At 41.6% G+C, this 25,135-nt stretch overlaps 1 protein-coding gene across 1 annotated transcript in view; it reads right to left on the reverse strand.

The window, feature by feature from the left end:
* Positions 1 to 27: 27 nt before the first annotated feature.
* Positions 28 to 25,135, reverse strand: part of SIMC1 (SUMO interacting motifs containing 1) — a 92,990-nt gene continuing 67,882 nt past the window's right edge. Inside the window, exons 7-11 of the mRNA XM_017896031.1 lie at positions 20,234 to 20,386; positions 18,226 to 18,354; positions 8,925 to 9,081; positions 8,655 to 8,739; positions 28 to 826 (exon numbers count right to left, since the gene is read on the reverse strand). Coding sequence (XP_017751520.1) covers positions 564 to 826; positions 8,655 to 8,739; positions 8,925 to 9,081; positions 18,226 to 18,354; positions 20,234 to 20,386 — 787 coding nt within the window. The 3' untranslated portion in view covers positions 28 to 563. The remainder of the gene's footprint in view (positions 827 to 8,654; positions 8,740 to 8,924; positions 9,082 to 18,225; positions 18,355 to 20,233; positions 20,387 to 25,135) is intronic.

A 25,135-nucleotide genomic window follows, 5' to 3' on the forward strand; every position in this document is an offset into this window, starting at 1 on the left:
GCCTACCCAGAGTCACAGTGAACTTGGTATTTTGAAAAACCATTGCCTTTTTATTGTCTCCTTTTAACATCAAGTGTTTTGTAACACACTTGATCCTTTTGTTTCTACCCTCTATTTATTACAAAGTCAAATTAATAGGCAATATAATAGGTCTAACATAGAATGCTTGCATTTCATTAGGGAAAAATGAACGTCTCTCCTGAAACAGGTCGTTGGTACCCTGAATGACATAATATTGGTGTGTAGAGTGGGTTCAGCAGAGGGATTTTTCCACATCTTGAATAAAAATGTTAAACGTGGTGCACACAGTATTAACCTGTTTCAAAAAAAGTATAATTTATTAAAAAATATATATACCTTGTATATTTAAGCCATATTTGAGAATAGGCTAGGATAGGATTATTTAAAGATATTTATACTAGAGTTAGAAATTACAACCTACTGATTAAATAATATAGGTTTGGTCTTGTAAGATTTTAGCCACTTTTCCTACTTTTGGAGCTTTTAAGTAGTTGGAGATAGAGTTCAGGAGGTATTCTTGGCATTCAGTGCTTGGCAGGCCCTCAGGAGCTGCTCCAGCCCTTTTGAGAGGGCTCTGCGTCAGGGTTCAAGTCCGCAGCATAGAAGAGCAGGAGCTTCAACAAGTGCACTTTGTCTTGGAGTTGGGGGACAAGAGGCTCCCCCAGCATCTGGATCAGGCGGTGGCGGAAGGCCTCAATCTGCTTCTCTACGTCCACCACTGTGATGTCATCTCCTTGCTGGGGTTTGGGCTTAATCCTTTTGATTATTAAGTCCTTTCGGTCGATCACGGAACTCCTTAAGTGTTCTGCAAGAGGGAAAAAGTCAGTTGGGTGCTCTGAACTGCTTTTTATTCCTTTTTTAAGAAGTCTAATTTTGGTAGGTAGGTAGAGTCTTGGCAAAGACTTGTTGACTAGCTACAGGGATACAAGTCGAAGGCTATGTGAGTACCTGCAGTAACTCCACTTCCAGAAGGCCCTTTGTTCTCGGTTCTCTAGGGTCCTTAAGTTTTACATTAAAGTGATATGGTTTGGATCTGTGTCATTTTTTATGATCACATAAAAAGTGGTCAAAAAATGAAAATACTGGGGAAACAATCAGACATCTTCATCTATTCCATGTTCTAGCCAGTAGTATTTAACATGAGTATGATCATGAATAAACAACTAGACAATCCCAAATTATAATCCCTAATGTTGGAGGTGGGGCCTGGTGGGGGTGATTTCTCATGAATGGTTTAGCACCATCCCCTTGGTGCTGTTCTAGTGATAATGAGTTATTGTGAGGTCTGGTGGTTTAAAGTGTGTATGTAGCACCTCACTCTTTCTTCTGCTCTGGCCACGTAAGACATGCCTGCTTCCTGTTCAGCCATGATTGTGTTTCCTGAGGCCTCACTACAAGCAAAAGCCACTATGCCTCCTGTATAGCCTGTAGAACTGTGAGCCAATTAAACTTCTTTTCTTTATAAATTACCCAGTCTCAGGGGTGTATGTGTGTGTGTATACTCCTGACCTTAAGTGATCCGCCTGCCTCGGCCTCCCAAAGTGCTGGGATTACAGGTGTGAGCCACCATGCCTGGTCTATTCCATGTTCTTGTTCTTGTCAACAGTATTTAACATAAGTGTGATCATGAGTAAGCAATTAACAATCTCAGTTATGGGACATTTACAAAATAACTGGCCTGGACTCTTAAAAAATATCTACTATGAAAGACAAGTAAAAGCTGGGAACTGTGCTAGACTGAAGGAGACCAAAGAGTATGACCACCAAGTACAATGCTTCATATTTGACTGTATCCTGGCTCAATCTAAAATCAACCACCAAAAAAGGATATTACTGGGACACTATTAGATAATATGCTATCAAGAACAAGTTTCATGGCTGGGTGTGGTGGCTTATGCCTGTCATTCCAGCACTTTGGGAGGCTGAGGTGGGCAGATCACCTGAGGTCAGGAGTTTGAAACCAGCCTGGCCAATATGGTGAAACCCTGTCTCTACTAAAAATACAAAAAATTTAACTAGGCATGGTGGTGCGTGCCTGTAATCCCAGCTACTCGGAAGGCTGAGGTGGGAGAATTGCTTGAACCCAGGAGGTGGAGGTTGTAGTGAGCCAAGATTGCGCCACTGCACTCCAGCCTGGGCGACAGAGCTAGACTCCACCTCAAAACAAAAAAACAAAACAAGTTTCGTGAGTGTGATAATGCATAGTGTATGAAGTACAATATCCTTATGCTTAGAGATACATGCTGAAGTACTTAAGCAATAGAATTATAATGGTGTACTTATCAACTGTTACAGAAAAAACGGTACATAAATGAATCGATAGGTAAACCAAATGTGTCAAAATCTTAGCAGCTAATGACAACGTAAATGGTATATATATATGGGCATTCGTTGTGCTATTCTTTCAACTTTACCGTAGGTCTAAAAATGAAAACACTCAAGAAAACAAAAAGTTAAGCCCATCCACAGTAGATTCTAGAAGCATGTGGAATTGAGGCAAATGAGCACAAGGTCACATTAGGCAAATGTATTGAGAGTTCTGGGGACTTGAAGACTTCCAGTTGCACATAAGTACACCATCATTTCTCAGTCTCCTCATTTATCAAATGGGGATGATGGCATTTTCACTAGCAGTTATTAAAAGGATTGAGCTACGCTGTGTCCAGATTTAGGACACAGAATAAATCATTTTAAGCAGTATATCAGGTTACATTTTCAAGTAATACATTCAATATGTTTTTTTCTCAACTTTCAGATGAAATGACTGAAAAGTAAAATCTCTCAAAACTAAAGTCTGTAATCTGCGAAGAAGTATAGTAAGTATACAACAGCGTATTCAGAAAGTCTGGAAACACAGGAAACAAAGCTGCCTCGAGATGGAAGTGCAAGGCCCTTTCAACATTCAAACAGCACACATCTACTGAGCACCTGCTGCACATCTGGAACTGGCTAGAGTCTGGGGACACAGTGGAATTCAGAGCCTTGGGCCCAGTCCTTGTAGACTGATATTCTAGTTGCAGGAAGCCTGACAATAAGTTAGTCAACAATATTGATTGTAGTCTGCGGCAAATGCAATCAAATAAATAAATCAGATGCGGTGATAAACAGTAACATTGAGGGGAATAAGGGAAGCAGCCCACTCTAGCCAGGGAGGGTCTGTGAGCTGAGTATGGACGGATGAGGAGGCAGCCATGCAAAGGTCAAAGGGAAAAGCTGTCCATGGAGGACAGCAAAAGCAAATGCCCTGAGGAAAAGCATACTTTGAGAACTAGACAGAAAGTCAGGTAGTAAGCCTTCTGCCATGGTAAGACGCAGCAAGAAGTCCTTCCCGTGTGCAGCCCCTCAACCTTGGACTTCCCAGCCGCTGGAACTGGGTGGAAGCACTGGGGATGCATATACCACATGTTAATTGCATCCATGGAAGGCAATGGAGATTACATTTGATACCTAAAGTTTTTCAGCTAACATAAAGTAATGACTTCATAAATTGAGAAACTAAAAAAAAATCAGAGTAATAAAAGGGAGAGAAGTACTAGATGAGATTGGAAGGTAGGGTAGGCCACATTATAATGTGGAGTTCGGCCTTTGAGAGCAAAACAGGGTATCTGTAGACTTAGAGGGTTGTAAACAGGGAAATATGAGCTGTTTCATTTGTGACTTGTTAAGAACGGTCTTGGGAAGAAAAGAGCCTTTTTGTAGACTTTGATTTTCTTAAGGCATGTGCCACTCTGAAAAATATAAAAATGATTTTGAAAGAAGTGGGAAAAAAGTTGACTGAATAGGGTGGGACAGGGATACTTAGAGGGGAAGCAAGAAGCATTTGGAGTTTATTAAATCCTGCAGGAAAGTTAAAGAAGCAAATGTTAGCAGCGCCCATCTCAGCACTGTCCATGGGGGAGGAAACCCTGGCCAGTGGACTTCAGCCCTGCTGGTCTAGTCAGCAAGGCCTTGGATTTTATGCTTCGGTAAGATGAGAATTGTTATATCAGAGGCTGCTGATTACCGTATGAGGACATTTAGCATTGAAAAGGGTTTGAGCCATAATGCCTCAGTCAAGATATTTCAGCTGATAGTATTGTTAGTAGTTTTGGATCAATAAAAGAGTCAGCTATTTTTTTTTATCATCATCATCATCATCATCATCATCATCATCATCGTCATCATTACCACCACCACCATCATCACTATAGGACAGGCCTACCTAATATGTCAAACCTGAGCTCCTGATCTTCCTTGCAGATCTTTCTCCATGTCAGCAATGGCAGAACCCTGGGAGTCATCCTTCAGACTCAGTCACTTAAGCCCTGTCAAAGTTATATTCGAAGTGCTTCTGTCCCATCCACTGCCTTCTCCACTGTCCTTCCGTCCTTGCCACACCCTTGTCACCATTACCCCTCCTCTGGCCCTCTGCCAAATGATTTGCTACACATCAGGTAGAGCGGCCTTTTATATTTGCAGATCTGATCATGACACTCCCTTACTTGGAACTAACCACTTTGATGGCTTCACGCTGTTCTAGGAACCAGCTGAATTTCCTTAGCATGGCCAAGATGGCCCTTCACAACCTGCCCCATGGACTACTCTAGTTTCATTTAGTGTTATTCTCCCCTTACTCACTACATCCTTGCCCTGCTAGCTTGTTCTATGTTCCTTGGACTCACTAAGCATCTTTTTGCCTCAAGGCCCTTGGACATGCAGTTCCTTCTTTCTGGAAAACTCTTGTCTTCCCATTTGCCTGGCTAATACCATTACTTCATGTCTTTATTTATTTTTGAGACGGAGTCTTGCTCTGCCACCCAGGCTGGAGTGCAGTGGCATGATCTCAGCTCACTGCAACCTCTGCTTCCCAGGGTCAACTGATTCTCCTGTCTCAGCCTCCCGAGTAGCTGGGATTACAGGCACCTACCACCATACCCAGCTAATTTTTGTATTTTTAGTAGAGATGAGGTTTTGCCATGTTGGCCAGGCTGGTCTTGAACTCCTGACCTCAGGTGATCATCCACCTCGGCATCCCAAAGTGTTAGGATTACAGGAGTGAGCCACCGTGCCCTGCCTACTTAATGTCTTAGATGAGGTATCACTTCTTCAGGGAGGCCTTCCTGGGTCCCTCCAAAAATAGATTTTGTGCACTTGTACTTCTTTCATAGCATTTACTTTAATTGTAACTATAGGTTACTTGTGTGATTATTCATTTAGGACCAACCGATCCTACCTGCTTCTGCTTTTCCCCATCCATGGACAGGGCTCCTTGCAGGGAGACTGTGTGTGTGACTGTCCTCAGAATGACTGTGACTGACTTCTGTAAGCTATGCTGGCCAGATGAGCGGGATTCAGGAAAAGCATGCATTTGTTCATTTAAGTATTATATGTTCAAATCCCTAGAATTCATACTCATAAACTCCATGACAGGCAGCACTTTGTAATTTTGCAGAGGCTGAAACTTGAGCCACATGGCTATGCAGCTGGGGTGGGAGGACTGATTCTCTCAGTCGAAGAACAAGAACTTGAGCTCAACTGACAGCCCAGAGTCCGTGTCTCTGACAGACCTGTTTGAATCCTGGCTCTGCATCTACTTTTCTCTCAGCCTTTGTTTTCCCATCTGTAACAGGGGGGTGATACCTTCACAAGGTTTTTGGATTATATAAGCCAGTGCAGGTGAATTTACCTAATCTCTTTTCCTCTCTTCCTCCACGCTGAGAGTTCCCCTAAACAAAGGGAAAGCTTAGGCTCTCTAATCCCTTCCCTTCTTCTCCCACTCGTGCAGCTAGACAACTAGTGGAGCTAGACAACTCAGACTAATCTCAAAACGCCCTCAACCACATCCACAGACCACGTGTAGAAGGCAGAGATGACGAAGGGGCCCTCACAGTAAGATGCTTACTGACTGACAAGGACGCTGACTATTGCAGGGTACCATTAGGCTGTGTTCTTTGCAGGACAATGTTTTCAAACTACTAGTGCTAATTTTCCTCCTTCCCAACTCTTGGACCTCAAAGAAGCTGGAACGAACATTAAGGATAAAACAGCATTGCAACACACCCCATTTATTCTTTGTCAATATATACTGGTCTGAGGCCTTTCTCTCTCTTATCAAAACATAAAAAATATTCTATAATAAAAGTAGATTCCGTTTCCATCTTAAGTCATTATTGCCCATGATAGGTGTATTCCCTGGGAATTGAAATAGTAAGGAATAAAAAATGTGAAAGGTGAACTTTAAAACAAGCTGTTTAATATTAACCTTTCTGGTACTCTCCAAAACAATTACATAAGCCTCCTTGAAGCTAAGAACACCTGGAACTTGCCTTCGGGTCTTTGTTCTGAGAAGGACATGCACCTTTCTTTGAGGGTGCTACAAAATGCACAAACTGCACAACCACATATCATGCATGAACTGGACAACATACTCTTTTGTTTATTTTTTTTGAGACAGAGTCTTACTCTGTCGCCAGGGCTGGTGTGCAGTGGTGCGATCTTGGCTCACTGCAACCTCCGCCTCCCAGGTTCAAATGATTCTCCTGCTTCAGCCTCCTGAGTAGCTGGGATTACAGGACCCCGCCACTATGCCCAGCTAATTTTTTGTATTTTTAGTAGAGACAGGGTTTCACCATGTTGGTCAGGCTGGTCTTGAACTCCTGACCTTATGATTTATCCACCTTGGCCTCCCAAAGTGCTGGGATTACAGGCGTGAGCCACCATGCCTGGCTGACAATGTACTCTTTTAAGTGTTAGTTACAAGAGTCCGAAACACAGAGAAGACCCTTAGCCTACCTCTGCCCAGGAACACAGGAAGACAGATTCAATAAACATTAAACACTTAATACTTTTTTCACACTCAAGAATAATCCTTGCAAGTTACATACTATCATCCCCATTCTACAGAAGGAAGAAACCGAGGCCTAGAGACATAGTTAGCTGCCCAACACGGAGTAAATGGTGAAGTTGGGATTTAAACTCAGACTTTCTGTCTTAAATCCAGAACTTTTTTTTTTTTTTAAACGTCTCTACAACAGCTTTGTCAATTCCTGGCCTGAGAGGGTCTGAGGGCTATCTTACCTTCCCAAATGCCATTACTGAGTTAAAATAAACCTCAATATGATCATGGGCATGTGCACTTCACTTATACATTTTTGTCGCTTACTATTCGGGAATAAGTTGCAGACACTGCGCCCTCTACCCTCAGTACTTCAGTATGGATTTCCTGAGGCCAAGGACATTAACTATCACAATCCAGTATGATTATCAAAAATAGGGAATTCAGTATCCACACAATACTGTTATCTAATCTATTAAAGTTTTACCAATTGTTCAAACAATGTACTATAGCCTTGCCCTGCTAGTTTGTTCTATGTTCCTTGGACTCACACTAAGCAACTTCTTGCCTCAAGGCTCTAGGACATGCTGTTCCTTCTTTCTGGAAAACTCTTGTCTCCCCATTTATGATTTCTTTTCTCCTGTTCAGGATCCAGCCTAGGGTCATGCATTGCATTTAGTATTTATGTGCTTTAGTTTCTCTTAAATATGGAAGAGTATCTCAGTCTGTCTTTGTTTTTAAGACACTAGCACTTTAAAAAAGTACAGGTCAGTTATTTTATAAAAGGTCACTCCATCTGGTTTTGTCTGAAGTGTACTGGCCATTGGATCGCGGTCATAAACTTTTGGCAAGAACATTACATACATTATGATACATCCTTCTCCATCAATCACATCCAGGAAAAATGCCGGGTTTCTCCCCTAGCAAGTTACTGGTTTTCCTCTAGTAATTAATAATTCATCAGTTCTTCCGTTTTCCCACAGGCCTCATTAATCCTTGGCTAATAAAATCATTCTCATTTGAAGCAGCTATTCTATCATTATCCTGGTCAACATTTACCTTCTGAGGGTTACCTGGTCTAACTCTCCTACATCGTCACTGGTCACTGGCTTCACCTGTGACCTGAGCAGCTCTGAAGAGCCACTTTCATAGACTTAGGGTATCTTACATCTTCTGCAAAATGTACATGTTCACCTTGCTCCTGATTTGCTCTGTACTTACATCGTATTGACAGATGTTTACAATGTTTACAATGTCCACAGTCACTGAGCAAAGATGCTGCAGTGACAGGCCAAGGGAGGATGCCAGGGGTCTTCAGGTCATTCATGACTCCTTCTCAGGTTCTGATGACTTCTCTGTTTTTTTTCCCCCTTGAGACAGGGTCTCACTCTGTTGCCCAGGCTGGAATGCAGTGGCATGATCTTGGCTCCCTGTAACCTCTGCCTCCTGGGTTCAAGCGATTCTCCTGCTTCAACCTCCTGAGTAGCTGGGAGTACAGGCGTGTACCACCACGCCTGGCTAATTTTTGTATTTTTAGTAGAGACAGGATTTCACCATGTTGGCCAGGCTGGAGGTTCTGATGACTTCTGCTTACCTACACAAACTTACAACTACGAGGACCATGAATTGTCAGCCATAACAAGAATATGTGAATTCTTTTTCACAGTGGTGACTCCAGCTATGTCATTTCTTATCCCTTTAATAAGTTACATACAACCAAGGAACAATGTCAACAAATTAGAATCTCCTGTGTAGTTATGATTAATACAAATGTCCACTGAGAATCCCACAACTCCACTTGTGAATAAACGCTCCTTACCTCTTAAAACATGTTGATAACTGGACAACAGAAACTGCAGATGCTCAACCAATTCGTCCCAAGTCTGCCACTGGCTTTTATCTGACTGTAGAGATAGTAAAATTGATTGATAATAAATGCCTTCCCCAGTTAAAATTTTTGTACAGTTTTCAATTCACCTTCACAGAATGCTCAAACAGTTGTGTTTTAAGCTAAAATCCTATGGGAAGGGTTTGGGTTTAGAGCAAAGAAAGGTGCTCTAGGTCTGAAATTGAGCAGGAAAAAATGTACCTGACACTTGAGCAGTGATGTAGAATTATTCAGAAAGTAGAGGGCCTGAGCCAGAGACAGAGGCAGGCGGGTGGGTGTCTCGCAGCTATGGAGGAATATGATTTCTAACACTTTGCAGCGCAGAAGGTGGCTTTCCATGGTAGTAAAGAACATCTCTCTGTGTGGAGAAGAGGAAGAGGGAGTTAACCACAACTGTGTTTCAAAGAACATAAGCCACAATTCACCCTGAATGAACAACATTTGTCCTAAAAAAGACAGTTAAGAAGGAATACCATGGAGGCCTACAGAATCACACAACCTGTGGAAAGGGTAGAAATGGGTTTGTTGGATTAGCAATGGCTAGAATGAGGAAAAAGTCTTTCACCTTTGACAAAGACAAGTTTAGGACACATTAAAAATAATTACTACACATTGTAACTATCAGAATTCATCATGAGAATATTTCTGAATGCCTATGATGTGCCAAATACTATTTGGCACAAGGAATAAGATAAATAAAAGAGGGAGCCACTCTCAAAAAGCTGATAGTTAAACAGGGGCAAGGGGTACGCAAAAGGAACTTAAAAATGTGCAGGGCAAGTGTGCTCGTATGCGAAGTGCTAGTGGTGCTCCAGAGATACACAGAAGAGGGTGCATTTGGTCAGGGGACTGCAAGTGGCCTTCCTATGGAGGCAGAAGCACTGGTGAGAGTGGTCTAGGAGGGGCAAAAAAGGCCCAAGGCAGGAGGTATTTCTTTCTCTCTCTTCTCTCTCTCTCTCTCCCTCCCTCCGCCCACCACTCCCTTCCTCCCTCCCTCTCCCTCCCTTCATCCCTCAGCCCACACCCCGCCTTTCTGACAGGTCTCACTCTGTCACCCAGGCTGGAGTGCAGTGGTGTGATCATCACACACTGCAGTCTCAATCTCTTGGGTTCAAAGTGATCCTCTGACCTCAGCCTCCCAAGTAGCTAGAACTATAGGAGTATGCCACTGTCCCGGCTAATTATTTTTTTGTAGAGATGGGGTCTCACTATGTTGTCAGGGCTGGCCTTAAACAATCTTCCCACGCTGGTTTCCCAAAGTGTTGGGATTACAGGCATGAGCCACTGTGCCTGGCCATAATATTTTTTTATCTGAAACTTTTCTCTTCTAATTTTTATGCCAGGGCTTGCTTTATAATCTGCAGATGGTAAACTCAGAGATCTACAAAGGACAAGGACATAATTTCAATATATTCAACACAGTAGGAGCTGTAGATAGAATTACCTATAGCAATTCAAATTAAAAATTTAAAAACAAGGCCAGGCACAGTGGCTCACGCCTGTAGTCCTAGCACTTTGGGAGGCCGAGGCGGGTGGATTGCTTGAACTCAGGAGTTCGAGACCAGCCTGGGCAACAACGGTGATACCCCATCTCTACTAAAATACAAAAAAATTAGCCAGGCGTGGCAGTGTGTGCCTGTAGTCCCAGCTACTTGGGAGGCTGAGGCAGGAGAATCACTTCAACCCAGGAGGTGGAGGTTGCAGTGAGCCGAGATCGCACCACTGTACTCCAGCCTGGTCAACACAGCCAGACTCCATCTCAAAGAAAAAGATACAAAGAAAAAAGAAAGGCCAACATCTAGATCTAGCCTCAACACAGTAATTGTTTTGGACTTTCCTTTCTGTCATCCAGAGAAAATACAGAAAACAACCATTTTCAGGCATTGGAGAACTTCCTACAAAGGACTGTGATTTTTTTTTTTTTTTTTTGAGACAAAGTTTTGCTCTTTTGCCCAGGCTGGAGTGAAGTGGCCTGATCTCAGCTCACTGCAACCTCTGCCCCCAACCCCCAGGTTCAAGCAATTCTCCTACCTCAGCCTCCTGAGCAGCTGGGATTATAGGTGCCCACCACCATGCCCAACTAATTTTTGTATTTTTAGTAGAGACGTGTTTCACCATGTTGGCCAGGCTGCTCTCAAGCTCCTGACCTTAGGTGATCCACCCCCACTGCCTCCCAAAATGCTAGGATTATATGAATGAGCCACTGTGCCCGGCAGGACTGTGATTCTTGAGAGAAGGGAAACAAAGGTGGTAAACTTCATCTACCTCTCAGATTTCTTGCTGGGGGCACTTTCTAATGAAGGCAGAGGAAGGTGTGGGTCCAAAATAGAAGACAGTGGGCTTCTTGGGCAGGCAAAACAGAGACTGGAGTTTAGGACAGCTGAGGTGTCTGGAACTCGTGTCAGAGAAGAGGGTGCTCGGGAAATGTGTGTAAGGGAACGGGGAAGCCCCAAAAGCCTGGTGGAGAACAGCTACTAGGGGGCTGCAAGCTGGCTGGGAATTCTGGAGATCTCAGAGTGCTGAAAGATACTGGTGTTTCAAGGAGTCAGTGTGGAGAGATCTCACAGAATATCGTGGACATTCAGTTGAGACCCCAGAAAGACTAAGCCTCAAGAATGTAGCTCCTTAATAAGGGCTGCTGTGGAACCATCCTCACAAATCCTAGAAACAAGCCTCAACAGGAAAAAGCTAATCTGCCAGCAAATTAACTGCCTGCCAGAATAAAAGTCAATGCTCTTTAAAGAAAGAGAGCAAAATCCAGACTCTCAACAATGTAGTGCCCACAATGTCCAGCACACAATAAAAATTACCAGACAAGTAAAAAAAACCAGGAAGATTTAATTCATAACCAGGAGCAAATGTCCACAGAAACACCAGGAGGTGATACAAACGTGGGAATTAGTTGTGAGGGGCTTTTAGACAGCTATTATAACTATGTTCAAGATTTTCAAAAGCAAGCAAGTAAATTCAGATGTACATAATGAGTGACTAGATGAAGACCTGCAGCAAAAAGAACAAAAAGGAACCAAATGTCAACTCTAGATTCTAAAAATACAATAATAGACTTAACAGCAGATTGGGCATTGGGGGAATAAAAGGAACAGAGATTTTAAAGACGAGAGAGAGAGAGGGAGAGAGAAAACAAAATAAATGAAACTAAACAGCAATAGAAAACATAGAGCTTCAGTGATCTGTGGAACAGATCTATATGTACACTTAGATTCCCAGAAGATAAGAGAGGTTAGGGCAAAAAAAAAAAAAAAAAAAAAAAAAAAACTAAAAATATATATTAGGCCAGGTGCGGTGGCTCACACCTGTAATCCAGCACTTTGGGAGGCCAAAGTGGGCGAATCAACTGAGGTCTGGAGAGTTCAAGACCAGCCTGGCCAACACAGCGAAACCCGTTTCTACTACCAAATACAAAAACTTAACTGGCGTGGTGGTACGCACCTGTAATTCTCAACTACTCGGGAGGTAGGCAGGAGAACACTTGAACCTGGGGAGGTGGAGGTTGGGTGAGCTTAGATTAGCACCATTGCACTCCAGTCTGGGTGACAGAAGTGAGACCCTGTCTCAAACAAAACAAAAACAAAACACCAAAAAAATCCCCAACCTGCGATGAATTCACAGGGAATTATGCTGAGTGAAGAAGCCAGTCCCAAAAGGTTACATACCAAATGGTTCCATTTATACATTCTTTTTATTTATTTTGAGGATGGAGTCTTGCTCCACAGCCCAGGCTGGAGAGCAGTGGTGCTTGGCTCACTGCAACCTCTGCCTCCAGTGTTCAAGTTGATTTCCCTCCTTGCCTCAGCCTCCCAAGTAGCTGGGATTACAGGTGTGTTCACGACGCAGGGCTAATTCTGGTTCCCTTTGTTTTTTTTTTTTTTTTTTTTTTGAGATGGAGACTTTGCTCTGTTGCCAGGCTGGAGTGAGTGGTGCGGATCTCGGCTCACCGCAACCTCACCTCCTGGTTTCAAGCATTCTCCTGCCTCAGCCTCCCAAGTAGCTGAGATAACAGGTGTATGCCACCACGCCATTAATTTTTTATTTTTAGTAAGACAGGGTTACACCATGGTTGGCCAGGGTGGTCTTAACTTGCTGACCTCAGTGATCACCCATCTTGGCCTCCCAAAGTGCTGGGATTACAGGCGTGAGCCACCACCACCTGGCCCCTGGTTCCCTTTCATGCAACTGGAATTTAAAAACAAAAATCTGGTATCATGTGTGCTCCAGCTACTTACTAAGACATAATTGCTTCTATGCTTTCTCAGTGGGCAGAGGTAGGAAACATATGTATGAATACACACATAACGTATGTGTATATATAATATATGTAAATAGGGCAGGCACGGTGGCTCATGCTGTAATTCTAGCACTGTGGGGAGGCTGAGGTGGGTGATCCCCCCCATGAGGATCAGGAGATCGAGACCATCCTGGGCTAACACAGTGAAACCCCATCTCACTAAAAATACAAAAAATTAGCTGGGCATGGTGGCAGGCACCTATAGTCCCAGCTACTCGGGAGGCTGAGGCCAGGAGAATGGCGTGAACCCGGGCAGGCGGGCTTGCTAGTGAGCCGAGATCGCACCACTGCACTCCAGCCTGGGAGACAGACTGAGACTTATTGTCTCAAAAAAAAAAAAAAAAAAAAAATATATATAATATATATATATATATATGTATGTATGTAAATAAGCCTTCACACATCTACATCTATTCCTATATCTCTCTATATTTATTAGGAACCACAGGTTCATACTGATACCTCCAATTCCAATCCAGTACCACAGAGTTCATTCTATCCTTTCCCCTTTTCATATGTGTAACTCTTTTCTCTGACAGTGAGAAACTTCGCTCTCAGCATCCACAATGTATTTATATGTTTAATCCTAGAATACACATAAAATAGTTTTTGAATCTCTGCAAAAAAGAAACCTACTAACTAGAGTTCATTTTGTCTTTACCATTATGACATTTAGTCCAAATATTGTGTTTTAAGTGACTTTGACACAGACAGAGAACAGATGAGTGTTTGCCAGTAGCTGGGGAGGATGGATGATTGTGGCTATAAAAGGGTAGCACAAGGAATCCTTGTGATGATGGAACAGTTATACATCTTGACTGCAGTGATGGTTATATAAATCTACACATGTAATAGAACTAAAAAGAGCTTCACACAAATGACTGCAAGAAAATGGGTAGAACTGAATAAAGTCCTGGATTGTACCAATGTAAATTTCCTATTTGTGATATTGTACTACAGTTATAGTTCTTCTTGTATCTGGGGGAGAACAGTGTAAAGGACACACAGTACTTGTAAAAGGTTTTGCAATTTCCTGTGAATCTACAATTATTTAAAATAAAATGAAAATAAAAAGTTTAAAAAAAGTTACCTGGGCTTGTCACTCCACTCCTTACCCCATTTTTATTGATTAATTACCAACAGGATTTTGCTGTGTTGCCGAGGCCGGCCTCATACTCCTTCACTCAAGTGATCCGCCTACCTGAGCCTCCTGAGTAGCTGGGACTGTGGGTGCATGCCACCACGCTAGCTCTGCTTTATTTTATTAAAGTACAGTTAGGTTAACTTGTTTCTGTTTGTATTCCATTTTTGGCACCCCATGAACTTGATTTTTTTTGAGTATGTAAAACATTTAATTTATGCCCAGTGTTCCATTATTGGAACGCTAAGCTTGTGAGAGTTATTTGTATCCTACTGCTCAAGGTCATTGCCAAGGTCTGATTTTTTACATAAAAAATGTGCAACCTCAGGAGTAAGTGGTTTAACATGACTCTAAGAAGTGTTTATAGCCACACAAAAAGGCATATTCAGGGAAGTGTTTACCACCACCACTGCCACCATTACCACCCAGCCCAGTACCTTTTCTCCTTTTTATCCCATTCCCACCCATTCTCTATATGTAAGCAATTTTATTAGTCTGTGGCTTACCTTAACTTTGTTTCTTTTTTAAACAAATGATCAGAATTGTGTGTATTTTTAATGTATCCTTTTTTTTACAAAAAGATATGTATATTTAATATACATACTCTTGTATTTTGCTTTTTAAACTTATCTTAGAATTCTGTTCACAGAAGGCTGCATGTGGTGGCTCACACCAGCGTTTTGGGAGGCTGAGGTGGGCAGATCACCTGAGGTCAGGAGTTCGAGACCAGCCTGGCCAACTTATCTTCTTTCAATATGCATAAGGAAACATTATGGAAAACATTAAACATTACAGCAAAATAAAATTACATATCAATATCCCTTGTAAACATTGATGCAAAAACCCTTAATGAAATATTAGCAACTGGAATCCATCAATATATAAGAAGGATAACATCACAACCAAGTAGGGTTTTTATTCCAGGAATGCAAAGTTGGCTTAATGTGAGTAAATTAATCAGTGTAACACACCACATCAACAGAATAAAAAAGAAAAACTATGATTATCTCAATAGATGGAAACAAGATATTTGGCAAATGTCAATACTCATTCTTCATAAAAATAATAAACTAGAAGTGGAAGGAAGCTCCCTCAATCTGACAAAGGGCACCTATGAAACATTTATAGCTAATGTCACACTTAATAGTCAAAAACTGGATGTTTTCACCCTACGATCAGGAATGGGGCAATAATGTCTACTCTCACTGCTTCGCCAACATTTTCCTGGAGATACTAGCCTATGCAATAAGGCAAGAAAAAGAAAGCAAAAGCATACACAGATTGGGAAGGATAAGGTTAACTGTATTTTTAGACAACGTGATTGTGTATGTAGAAAATCCTAAGGAAAACAAACAAAAATCCTACTAGGATAAGTTAATTTATTAAGGTTGCAGGGTTTCTATACACTACTAATGAGCAATTGGAAGATGATAGGTCAAGAAGCTATATGCATTTGTCAAGACTCACTGGATGGTATGTATGCAAGTTAGTTTACATAATTTAATTGTATATAAATTATACTTAATCTTTAGAAAATTAAAATAAATCAAGGTAAAGGCCAAGTAAAGTATCTTTTAGTATAATTTGAGTGAGTGGTCAATTTGCCCCTTCTGAGAGAATTTTAAAGTAGGGCCAGATTTTGTAAAAATCATGTTCATCTGTTTTAATTCCTAATTTGTTTTTGTTACCCATTCCTTAGCTTTCCCATTTCTTACCAGCATCTGGGCTTATATGAATGGATAGTAGAGGAATTGGACCCAAATGAAATACTCCTGACAAAGTGTTAGAGCAAGCATGGTATTCATGTGCACTTTCTTCTGTCTGACCACTACAACATACTGCCTCCTTTGAATACTGAATTTGGGATTAAGCAGCCCTGGGTTTAAATTTGGATTCTGAACCTGATTAGCTACATAAACTTAAGCTAGTTAACTCCACCTCTTTGAATGCTTTTCTTATTCATTAAATACAGGTAACATTGCCAGGTGTTGTGGTTTATGCCTGTAATCCCAGCACTTTGGGAGGCTGAGGTGGGCGGGTCACCTGAGGTCAGGAGTTTGAGACTAGCCTGGCCAACATGGTGAAACCCCATTTCTACTAAAAATACACAAATTAGCTCGGTATGGGGTGTGTACCTATAATCCCAGCCACCCAGGAGGCTAGGGCAGGAGAATCGCTTGAACCCAGGAGGCGAAGATTGCAGTGAGCTGAGATCCCACTATCATACTCCAGCATGGGTGACAGAGTCAGACTCTGTCTCAAAACAAATAAATAAATAAATAAATAGGGATAACATTATAAGAAAAATAAATAAGGTTGGGTGTGGTGGCTCATGCCTGTAATCCCAGACTTTGGGAGGCTGAGGCAGGAGGAATGCTTGAGCCTAGGAGTTCAAAACTAGCATGGGCAACATAGCAAGACCCTGTTTCTAAATTAAAAAAAGAAAAAATAGGAAAAAAAAAAAACCCAGAAAACAAATGAGATAATGTGACAATGACTGGCACATTGTAGAGGCTCAGTAAATGTCTTAATCTTACTAGAGTATTTTAATTAAGTCCTATTACAGTACTATTTGGCATGACATTTTCTTGTAATAGAAGAAACCAGAGCTGCACAATAGTTGTCTTGGTTGCCAGCTGGCAGTTTAGGGACGGAGATAGGAAGCAGACATGGAGCTGACGGAGATGAACTGCAGACAAACATACACCATAATTTCCCCAAGGGTCACCACTACACAATGACTCTCTTATACTTATTTCCTGTACCAGCAATTGTTCATGAATTCATATTCATTCCAGTTTATTTTTCTTCCTCTGGATTTTAAAATTACTGGCTCAAGGAAGGAATCATTGGTTTTATCCAAAAACCATTTCTTTATCCCTTCCTAATGAAATACTTCACTAATTCATGCTTAGAGAAACTGAATTCCTAATTCTTACTATCTGGGGTCATTCTACAGGTCCAACTCTTTCCTTTCTTGGGTCACCTCTAGATCCCCTAATATTGGATATATCTATTTCATTCACCCACCAAACCTTTAGTGAACACTTACGCCAGGCCTATGGATAAAGATCAGAGAAGGCAGGGCTTAACAGTTAAATAAATAAATTTATTTATTTATTTATTGAGACGGAGTCTCGCTCTGTCGCCCAGGCTGGAGTGCAGTGGTGCAATCTCAGCTCACTGCAAGCTCCGCCTCCAGGGTTCACGCCATTCTCCTGCCTCAGCCTCCAGAGCAGCTGGGACTACAGGCATCCACCACCATATCTGGCTAATTTTTTTTTGTATTTTTAGTAGAGACGGGGTTTCACTGCATTAGCCAGGATGGTCTCAATCTCCTGACCTTGTGATCTACCCAACTTGGCCTCCCAAAGTGCTGGGATTATAGGTGTAAGCCACTGCAGCCGCCCTTTATTTTTATTTTTTTTGAGATGGAGTCTCATTCTGTCACCCAGGCTGGAGTGCAGTGGAGCGATCTCAGCTCACTGCAACCTCCACCTCCTGGTTCAGGTGATTCTTGTGTCTCAGCCTCCCGAGTAGCTGAAATTACAGGTGTGCACTACCACGCCCAACTAAGTTTTGTATTTTTAGTAGAGACAGGGTTTCACCATGTTGGCCAAGGCTGAGTTGAATTCCTGACCTTAGGTGATCTGCCCGCCTAGGCCTCCCAAAGTGCTGGGATTACAGGCGTGAGTCACCGCACCCAGCCTTAACAGTTAAATATTGAAAGAAGAGTAAAACTGTTAGGCAAATTGATAAGGTTAGAAAATTTAGGCTCCATTTAGGGTACTGTGCCTCTTCCCAAGAAATTATATCTCAGTTGTAAATAATAATAATTAGTTGAGAACCTCCTTTCCAAAAGTTAAAGACCTGAGAATAATCCTTCTACTATTGTCTTCCTATCTTAATTAGTTTGGAATTTTCTCTTGTAAAATTCTGTTCCTGACAGGTAACATAGATAGAAAAGTTAATCTAATAAAAATGATTTTCAAGAGGTTTCTTTCTTTCTTTTTTTCTTTTAAATAACCGCTCTCCCCAACAAAACTAAGACTCACCTTTGGCTCCTCTCAGGAATGTCCAGCACAAACCCAAACATCATCTCAGCAATTTTATTGGAGCTGCAGGTGGGGGTCCTGTCCACCTCTACGGCTATGGAGAGCATCCTCTGAAGCTGGCACACAATCCTGAGTCCAGAACATAGGACACATATGAGTGTGAGGGTCTGGCAAGGAGCCACTCTGTGGCTGGAAGGAGTCCCCACCAGTGTACATCGAGAGTAGAGACTACTAAAGGACTTATAAAGCACACACAAGGTCAGGGAGAACTACTCAAGCCATCAGCATGCTTTTATTTAGCAATTTCACCTACCTGAATCCCTTTTGCCAGAACATACTATCTGAACCTCTCAGAACCTGGGGTTGAGCTGTAAAAGCAAGCTGCTTTTAAATTCAAAAATAGAACCACACAATCTTAAGGATCTAGAGAACTATAAGGATCATCTGATCTCTAACTTCCTTATTTTGTAGATGAAGAAACAGGTCCAGAGTGACTTAAAATGATCTAAATTTCTTTGATACAGGAGAAAACATGTATTTGCCATACAGTTTTCTCCTGTTACTGTTTCCTTTACAATAGGTTCTTACTAAGTTCAGTCTCAGAACCTCCCCTGGTGGAACCTGACCTTCTCTCTCATTAGATCTAACTGTGGGAGACAGCCAGCCTGATGTGGCATTAGGTGTCTGGGTAACCTCTCAGAAAGGTGAGCCTGGCCTGACATCAGTCTTTTCTAATGTGTTATTTGTGATGGAAGAAAGGCTTTACTTTAAGAAAATCTGCAGCTAGCAACACAATAGGTGGGCCAGATCAGGAGCTCTAGCCTCAGATTCTGTCTCTATAATGATAATAAGCTGTTCAACCTTTGACAAGTTACTAAACTGCTCTGAGTCCAAGTGTTCTCATGTATAAAAAGGGTGAGCAATAATATAATCTATTTTGTAAAGTTGTGAGTGCTATATAAAATATGTCACAGATAGGGACTCTAGTGGTAAGTGGTAGCAACCTATTATTGTTGTTAAGATCATAACAAAATTGACTTTTAGGGGACTCTATTGTTACTTCTACTAACATGTATTTATAAACATTTATTATGATGATTATTATATGATATTAGCTTCCATTGAAGGAACGGTGTCCACCACCTCCCTCTTGGGTCTCTATGTGGCCCTGCGGGAGAATGCCACTTTAGGGCCTTCCTCAATCTGCCCAAATGCTTCACTGTTGCAAAACATTCCCCTTTAGACATAAAATTGTTTCCTAAATTAGTTATAATTATTTATAATTTAGGGAACAATTTAAACTTGCAGGCCTTTCATAAAAATCAGGTTGCTGCAACCAGATTATAACATTGTGAATTCAGACACAAATGTTATATTTGAAATGTCCAGTGTGACTGGCTTTTAATATGATTGACATGGAATACTGGGTTACTTGTGCAAGGGTAGCCCCAGCCCCTAATATCCTGGCATCTCTCAAAAAATGCCAAGGCCACTCTCAACTCCACAAAAGAAATGCCATGAATTTCTTTCCAGTCCAGTCTGTGGTGATGAGACCTGCCTTCGTGTGTTGGAACCTGCAGGCTGAACTGCTATTTTCCTCCTGGGACCTGGGGAGAGAAAGCCAGGTCCTTGAGGACTCGAAGTTAACAAAACTCGCATTACACACCACTCCTTCTCTATGGCAACAGATACCTAAAGTGATGAGCAGCTGTAACCCTTTACTGTCTCCTGAAATGCAGGAAATGAAGGGCAGTGTTCTCTAGCATTTGTTTTGTGTCTGCGTTGTGACTTCCTATTCACTTTGCGAAGTCCTGTTCATTCTAGGGGTGAAATCACCTGGTTTTGTTCTACCTTTTAAATTAGAAAATTAGCCTTTAGTTAAACTAAGTCTTGAATAAGCATCAGCCTATATTCTAAGATCTTGTTAATTTGGGGGAAGCTGCTCTTAGGGATTGGTGCTGTTCTCTAAAATACTAAACCCCAGGAAAGACAACTGCCTGCCCCTTACAGCTGATTGGTATTCTTTGTCAGGTTGGGCTGGGAAGAAGGGTGGCTACTGCCGGCCTTCAAGATTCCTGTTCCTGAAGATGTTTGATTTCCATTTGGGGGCTGAGTCAATCCATCTTCAGTTACTGCTTTGACCAGCCACTTGATAACATCCCTGCAATGGAAAAAAGAAAGAAAAGGTTTATTCTTTCTTTCCTGTGCAGAAAAAAAAAATAAATAAATAAAGAGAAGGTTTCAATGTCTGTTGTATTTATGGTGCTCAGAACCACAGCCTTAACCTGGGCCCCCAGATCCCTGGATTTCCCCACAGGCAACAAAAGGTCCCTTCGGCTATTTTCAATTATTAAACAAGTCTAACAAAAACATCACATTTAACTGCAGTAAGGCTATAAAAGCCAACTAAAGGCCAGGAATGGTGGCTGATGCTTGTAATCCCAGCACTTTGGGAGGCCGAGGTGGGAGGATCTTTTGAGACCAAGAGTTTGAGACCAGCCTGAGCAACATAGCAAGAACCCATCTTTACAAAAAAAAAAAAAAAAAAAAAACCTAACTAAAATATCAACATTTTTCTTTGAGTTATAAGTATTTATAAGTATTCAAAAGTAACTCCAGGGTCAAACAGTACTATCTGTGCCTTCCTGACCAGGAACATTTCTAAACCAAGTGGAAAGTTGGACTGGATGACCATAGAAGTCCTTGCCAGCTCTATATTATTGTCACCTATTAATGTTAACAACTAAGGTTTACAGTGTGCACAGTGGAATCATACTTTATACAGGGCTGAGGCTCTATAAGTTAGTAAGGTAAAAACATCTCATATAGTCAAAACTACTTTTCATGATCACTTAGGTAACCTAGGTAAAAATAGTAGATTGAATAATACACACCTAGTTTTGTTTCCTCCAAAACCCCACTAATATTATAATAAATAACTTTTGAAAAATATCTACAAGGAAGAAGAGAAGAGGGGAGAAGATGATAGCAGTGACATTTTGAAAGGTAGAAGGCAAATGAAGGATACACATAGAATATTACATAGTAGTCAATATGAATAAACTACAGTGACAGGCAACAATATGGACAAGTCTTGGTACTATAAAATAGTAAGTGAAAAATAAAATTCTCAGTAGATTACATACAGCATGATACCTTTTAATATAGAGCTAAAGGAACTAAAGTAAAAAAAAATATTTTATAGGAATATATGTATATGCAATAAAACTACATAGAAAGCAAAGAAATGAAATGATGACCATGCAGAATGATGATCACCTCAGGTGCAAGGTGACTGAGAAGGGGTGTAGAGATGGGTTCTTGTTATGTTGCTCAGGCTGATGGATGAGGGGTGAGGTAATTGTCAAGGGTTTAGTCTTTGATTTGGGAGTAGGTTGAGAGATGCCGATTACAAAATTAAAGGCAACCAATTAACTAAGCAAATAAAGCCAATGTGCCATATTTTTTTAAGATGATGTTTAATCGAAGCCTATGAATGAGGCAAAGGAATACATTTTAATTGACTTAGTGGAATTGAGAAAGCTGAATCCTAAGCCAGCAGCAGAGAAGAGCTATCCTATTTAATCCTATTTACTTAAAAAAAAAACAAAAACCAACTTCAATAAGCTCTGTAAGCGGCAGCACCAGGTTTCTCTGAAGTGACAGTGAAAGAGAGGTAAACTGAAATAAGTAGGAGGTGGCCAGGCATGGTGGCTCACTCTTGTAATCCCAGCACTTTGGGAAGCTGAGGTGGACAGATTGCTTGAGTCCAAGAGTTTGAGACCAGCCTGGGCAACATGGTGAAAACCTGTTTCTACAAAAAATTAGCAAGGCATGGTGGTGCATGCCAGTAGTCCCAGCTACCCAAGAGGCTGAGGCGGGAGGATCACCTGACCCCATGGAGGTCAAAGCTGCAGTGAGCTGTGATCGGGCTGCCGCACTCCAGCCTTGGGCAACCAGAGTGAGTGAGACTCCACCTCAAAAAAAAAAAAAAAAAAAAAAAAAAGGATGGCTTGAAAGCTGTTTAAGAAATTTTTAGACCTCCAGATCTTCCCCAGTCCTGCAGACTACAAGTTAACTTTGTGGAGAGGTAAATCAGATGGTCTCTGGACTGGGATACCAGCCACGGCTTGGAAGCAGACACTGAAGCAAATGGGGCACTAAATGAACATATGCATGCTGAATGCAGAGACCCTTGCCATCTTCTCACACATGTCTTCCAACACCTTGGCATCCTGTCTTCATCCTTCATGTAAGAGGTTGGATGTCTTCTCTGTAAAACTGAACCAGCCCAAGAGGGAAGACCTTGACTCAAGAAATTTTCTTAGAAATGAGAAATCAGGGCTGGGCGCAGTGGCTCATGCCTGTAATCCCAGCACTTTGGGAGGCCGAGGCGGGCGGATGACGAGGTCAGGAGATGGAGACCATCCTGGCCAACACGGTGAAACCCCGTCTCTATTAAAAATACAAAAAATTAGCTGGGCATGGTGGCGGGGGCCTGTAGTCCCAGCTACTCGGGAGGCTGAGGCAGGAGAATGGCGTGAACCCAGGAGGCAGAGCTTGCAGTGAGTCGAGATCGCGCCACTGCACTCTAGCCTGGGCGACAGAGTGAGACTCCGTCTTAAAAAAAAAAAAAAGAAAAAAGAAATGAGAAATCAGTTCCACCTACAGGGAAGTGCAGAAATGACAAGTCCTCTCATGTCTTCAGAGCTTCCATTATCTTTTGAGTCTTGCACCTTTAAATATGGATAGACTATAGACTACCAACATTTACCAGACATCTATGGAAAGAGACCAAAATACCTCTCCTTCCTCCCAAAAAAGCAACTCGGAGAAAACAGACATTATGTAGAAGAGAAATAGAGAACAAACAAAAATGAAAATTCTGATTAGCAAAATCAAAGATATGAGATGGTATGGATCCAGGAAAGAAGAAAATAAGAATACAGTTTATATTATTAATTTTTTGCAGAGTCAGGGTCTTGCTATGTTGCCCAGGTTGGTCTTGAACTCCTGGCCTCAAGCGATCTTTCCACTTTGGCCCCTGAAAGTGCTAGGATTACAGGCCTGAGCCACTGTGCCCAGCCTATTATTATTATTTTTTAGAGATGAGGGCTTGCTCTGTTGTCCAGGCTAGAGTGCAGTGGCACCATCATAGCTCACTGAACTCCTGAGCTCAAGCGATCCTCCTGCCTCAACCTCTCCGGCAGCTGGGACTACAGGCACATGACACCATGCCTGGCTTATTGATTAATTTTAATAAGGAAGACACAGAGAAAAAATAAAAGAGCTCTGCGAAATTAGAAAGATAATAACAAAAGTGAAAAATCCTGTTTATTAGAAATGAAGGACATTTTTCCAGACTGAAATGGCCCACTGAATGCCCAACACAATGGATGAGTATAAACCTAGGACAGGTACATTTGGCAAAAAGAGAACTTTACAAACTTCCAGAGAGAAAAACCAGGGCACATACAAAGACTCCATAATCAAAATAGCTTATGTCTTCTTTTTTTTCCCCCTCCAAGACAGCGTCTTGCTCTGTCACCCAGGCTGGAGTACAGTGGCACAATCTTGGCTCAGTGCAACCTCTGCCTCCAAGGCTCAAGTGATCCTCCTATCTCAGCCTTCTGAGTAGCTGGGACCACAGGTGTGTACCACTACCCCCAGCTAATTTTTTGTAGTTTTGGTAGAGATGGGGGTTTGCCATGTTGCCCTGGCTGGTCTTGAACACCTGAGCTCAAAGTGATCCACCCACCTCGGCCTCCCAAAGTGCTGGGATTACAGATGTGAACCACCACACCCGGCTACTTATGATTTCTTAACAACAATTCTGGAAGCTAGAAGACAATGGAAGATTTCCTTTGATGTTCTGTAGAAAAGTTATTTCTAAGCAAATCATCTATCCTTAGCCTAATTATCAATCAATGTATGAGAAGATAAAGACATTTGCAGATAAACAAGGTCTCAAAAACTTTACTTCCCATACACCTTTCTTAGAAAGCTACCAGGAATGGATTCCTTAAATGAAGGTATGAGCCATGAAAGAGAAAGACAGGACAAACAAACAAGTCATCCAACCTTGAAAAGCATTAAAGGGACTCTCAGATTTACAATGAAGACTGGAAAAGAGGACGAGTGATCCAGATTGAAGGAGATCAAAACATTCTACCTCAGATTTTTTAGAAGAAACTAATAGGACAACCCAGTGTGAATAAATATCTTGAGGGGATATTGAGACCAACTGAGGCAGGAAAATAGGGTCTGGAGGCAGGGAACCTATGGCCAATTCATGTTGAATTCCTAGAACTAAATCAAAAGGAACACCCCAGTTTTCCATGCCCAAGTAACAAAAGGATCAGAGGTTTCTTCCTTTGCAACCCTGCCCCCCTCCCACAACTAATCAAACTGATGGTAGGCCACTACTTCATTTACATAGGGTGTACATCAAGTACAATGGGAAACCTCTAGAGGGTATTTAAACCCCAGAAAATTCTGTAACCAGGCTCTAGAGTTGCTTGCTTGGGCCTGCTCCCACCCTGTGGAGTGTGCTTTCGTTTTCAATACATCTCTGCTTTTGTTGTTTCATTTTTCCTTGCTTTGTTTATACATTTTGTCCAATTCTTTGTTGAAGACGCCAAGAACCTTGACACCCTCCTAGGGAGGGTGTCCACTAGGAAAGAATTTGGGGTTGAATTCTGATATGTACAAGGAAAGCAAGAAACTTAAAAATAGGATAATTATTAACCTTAGGGAAAACAAAAAGATATGAATAAAAGGAAAAGCAATCACGGTTTAGTACTTAGTAAAATTCTGACTAGCATATATAGTTATAGTAATAGAAACATTGAACACTGATATAAAAATTATAATATATTATAATTATATTATTATAATTATATATATAATA

The sequence above is a fragment of the Rhinopithecus bieti genome, unplaced genomic scaffold (assembly GCF_001698545.2).
Source record: "Rhinopithecus bieti isolate Rb0 unplaced genomic scaffold, ASM169854v2 scaffold_26546, whole genome shotgun sequence".
Lineage (NCBI taxonomy): Eukaryota > Metazoa > Chordata > Mammalia > Primates > Cercopithecidae > Rhinopithecus > Rhinopithecus bieti.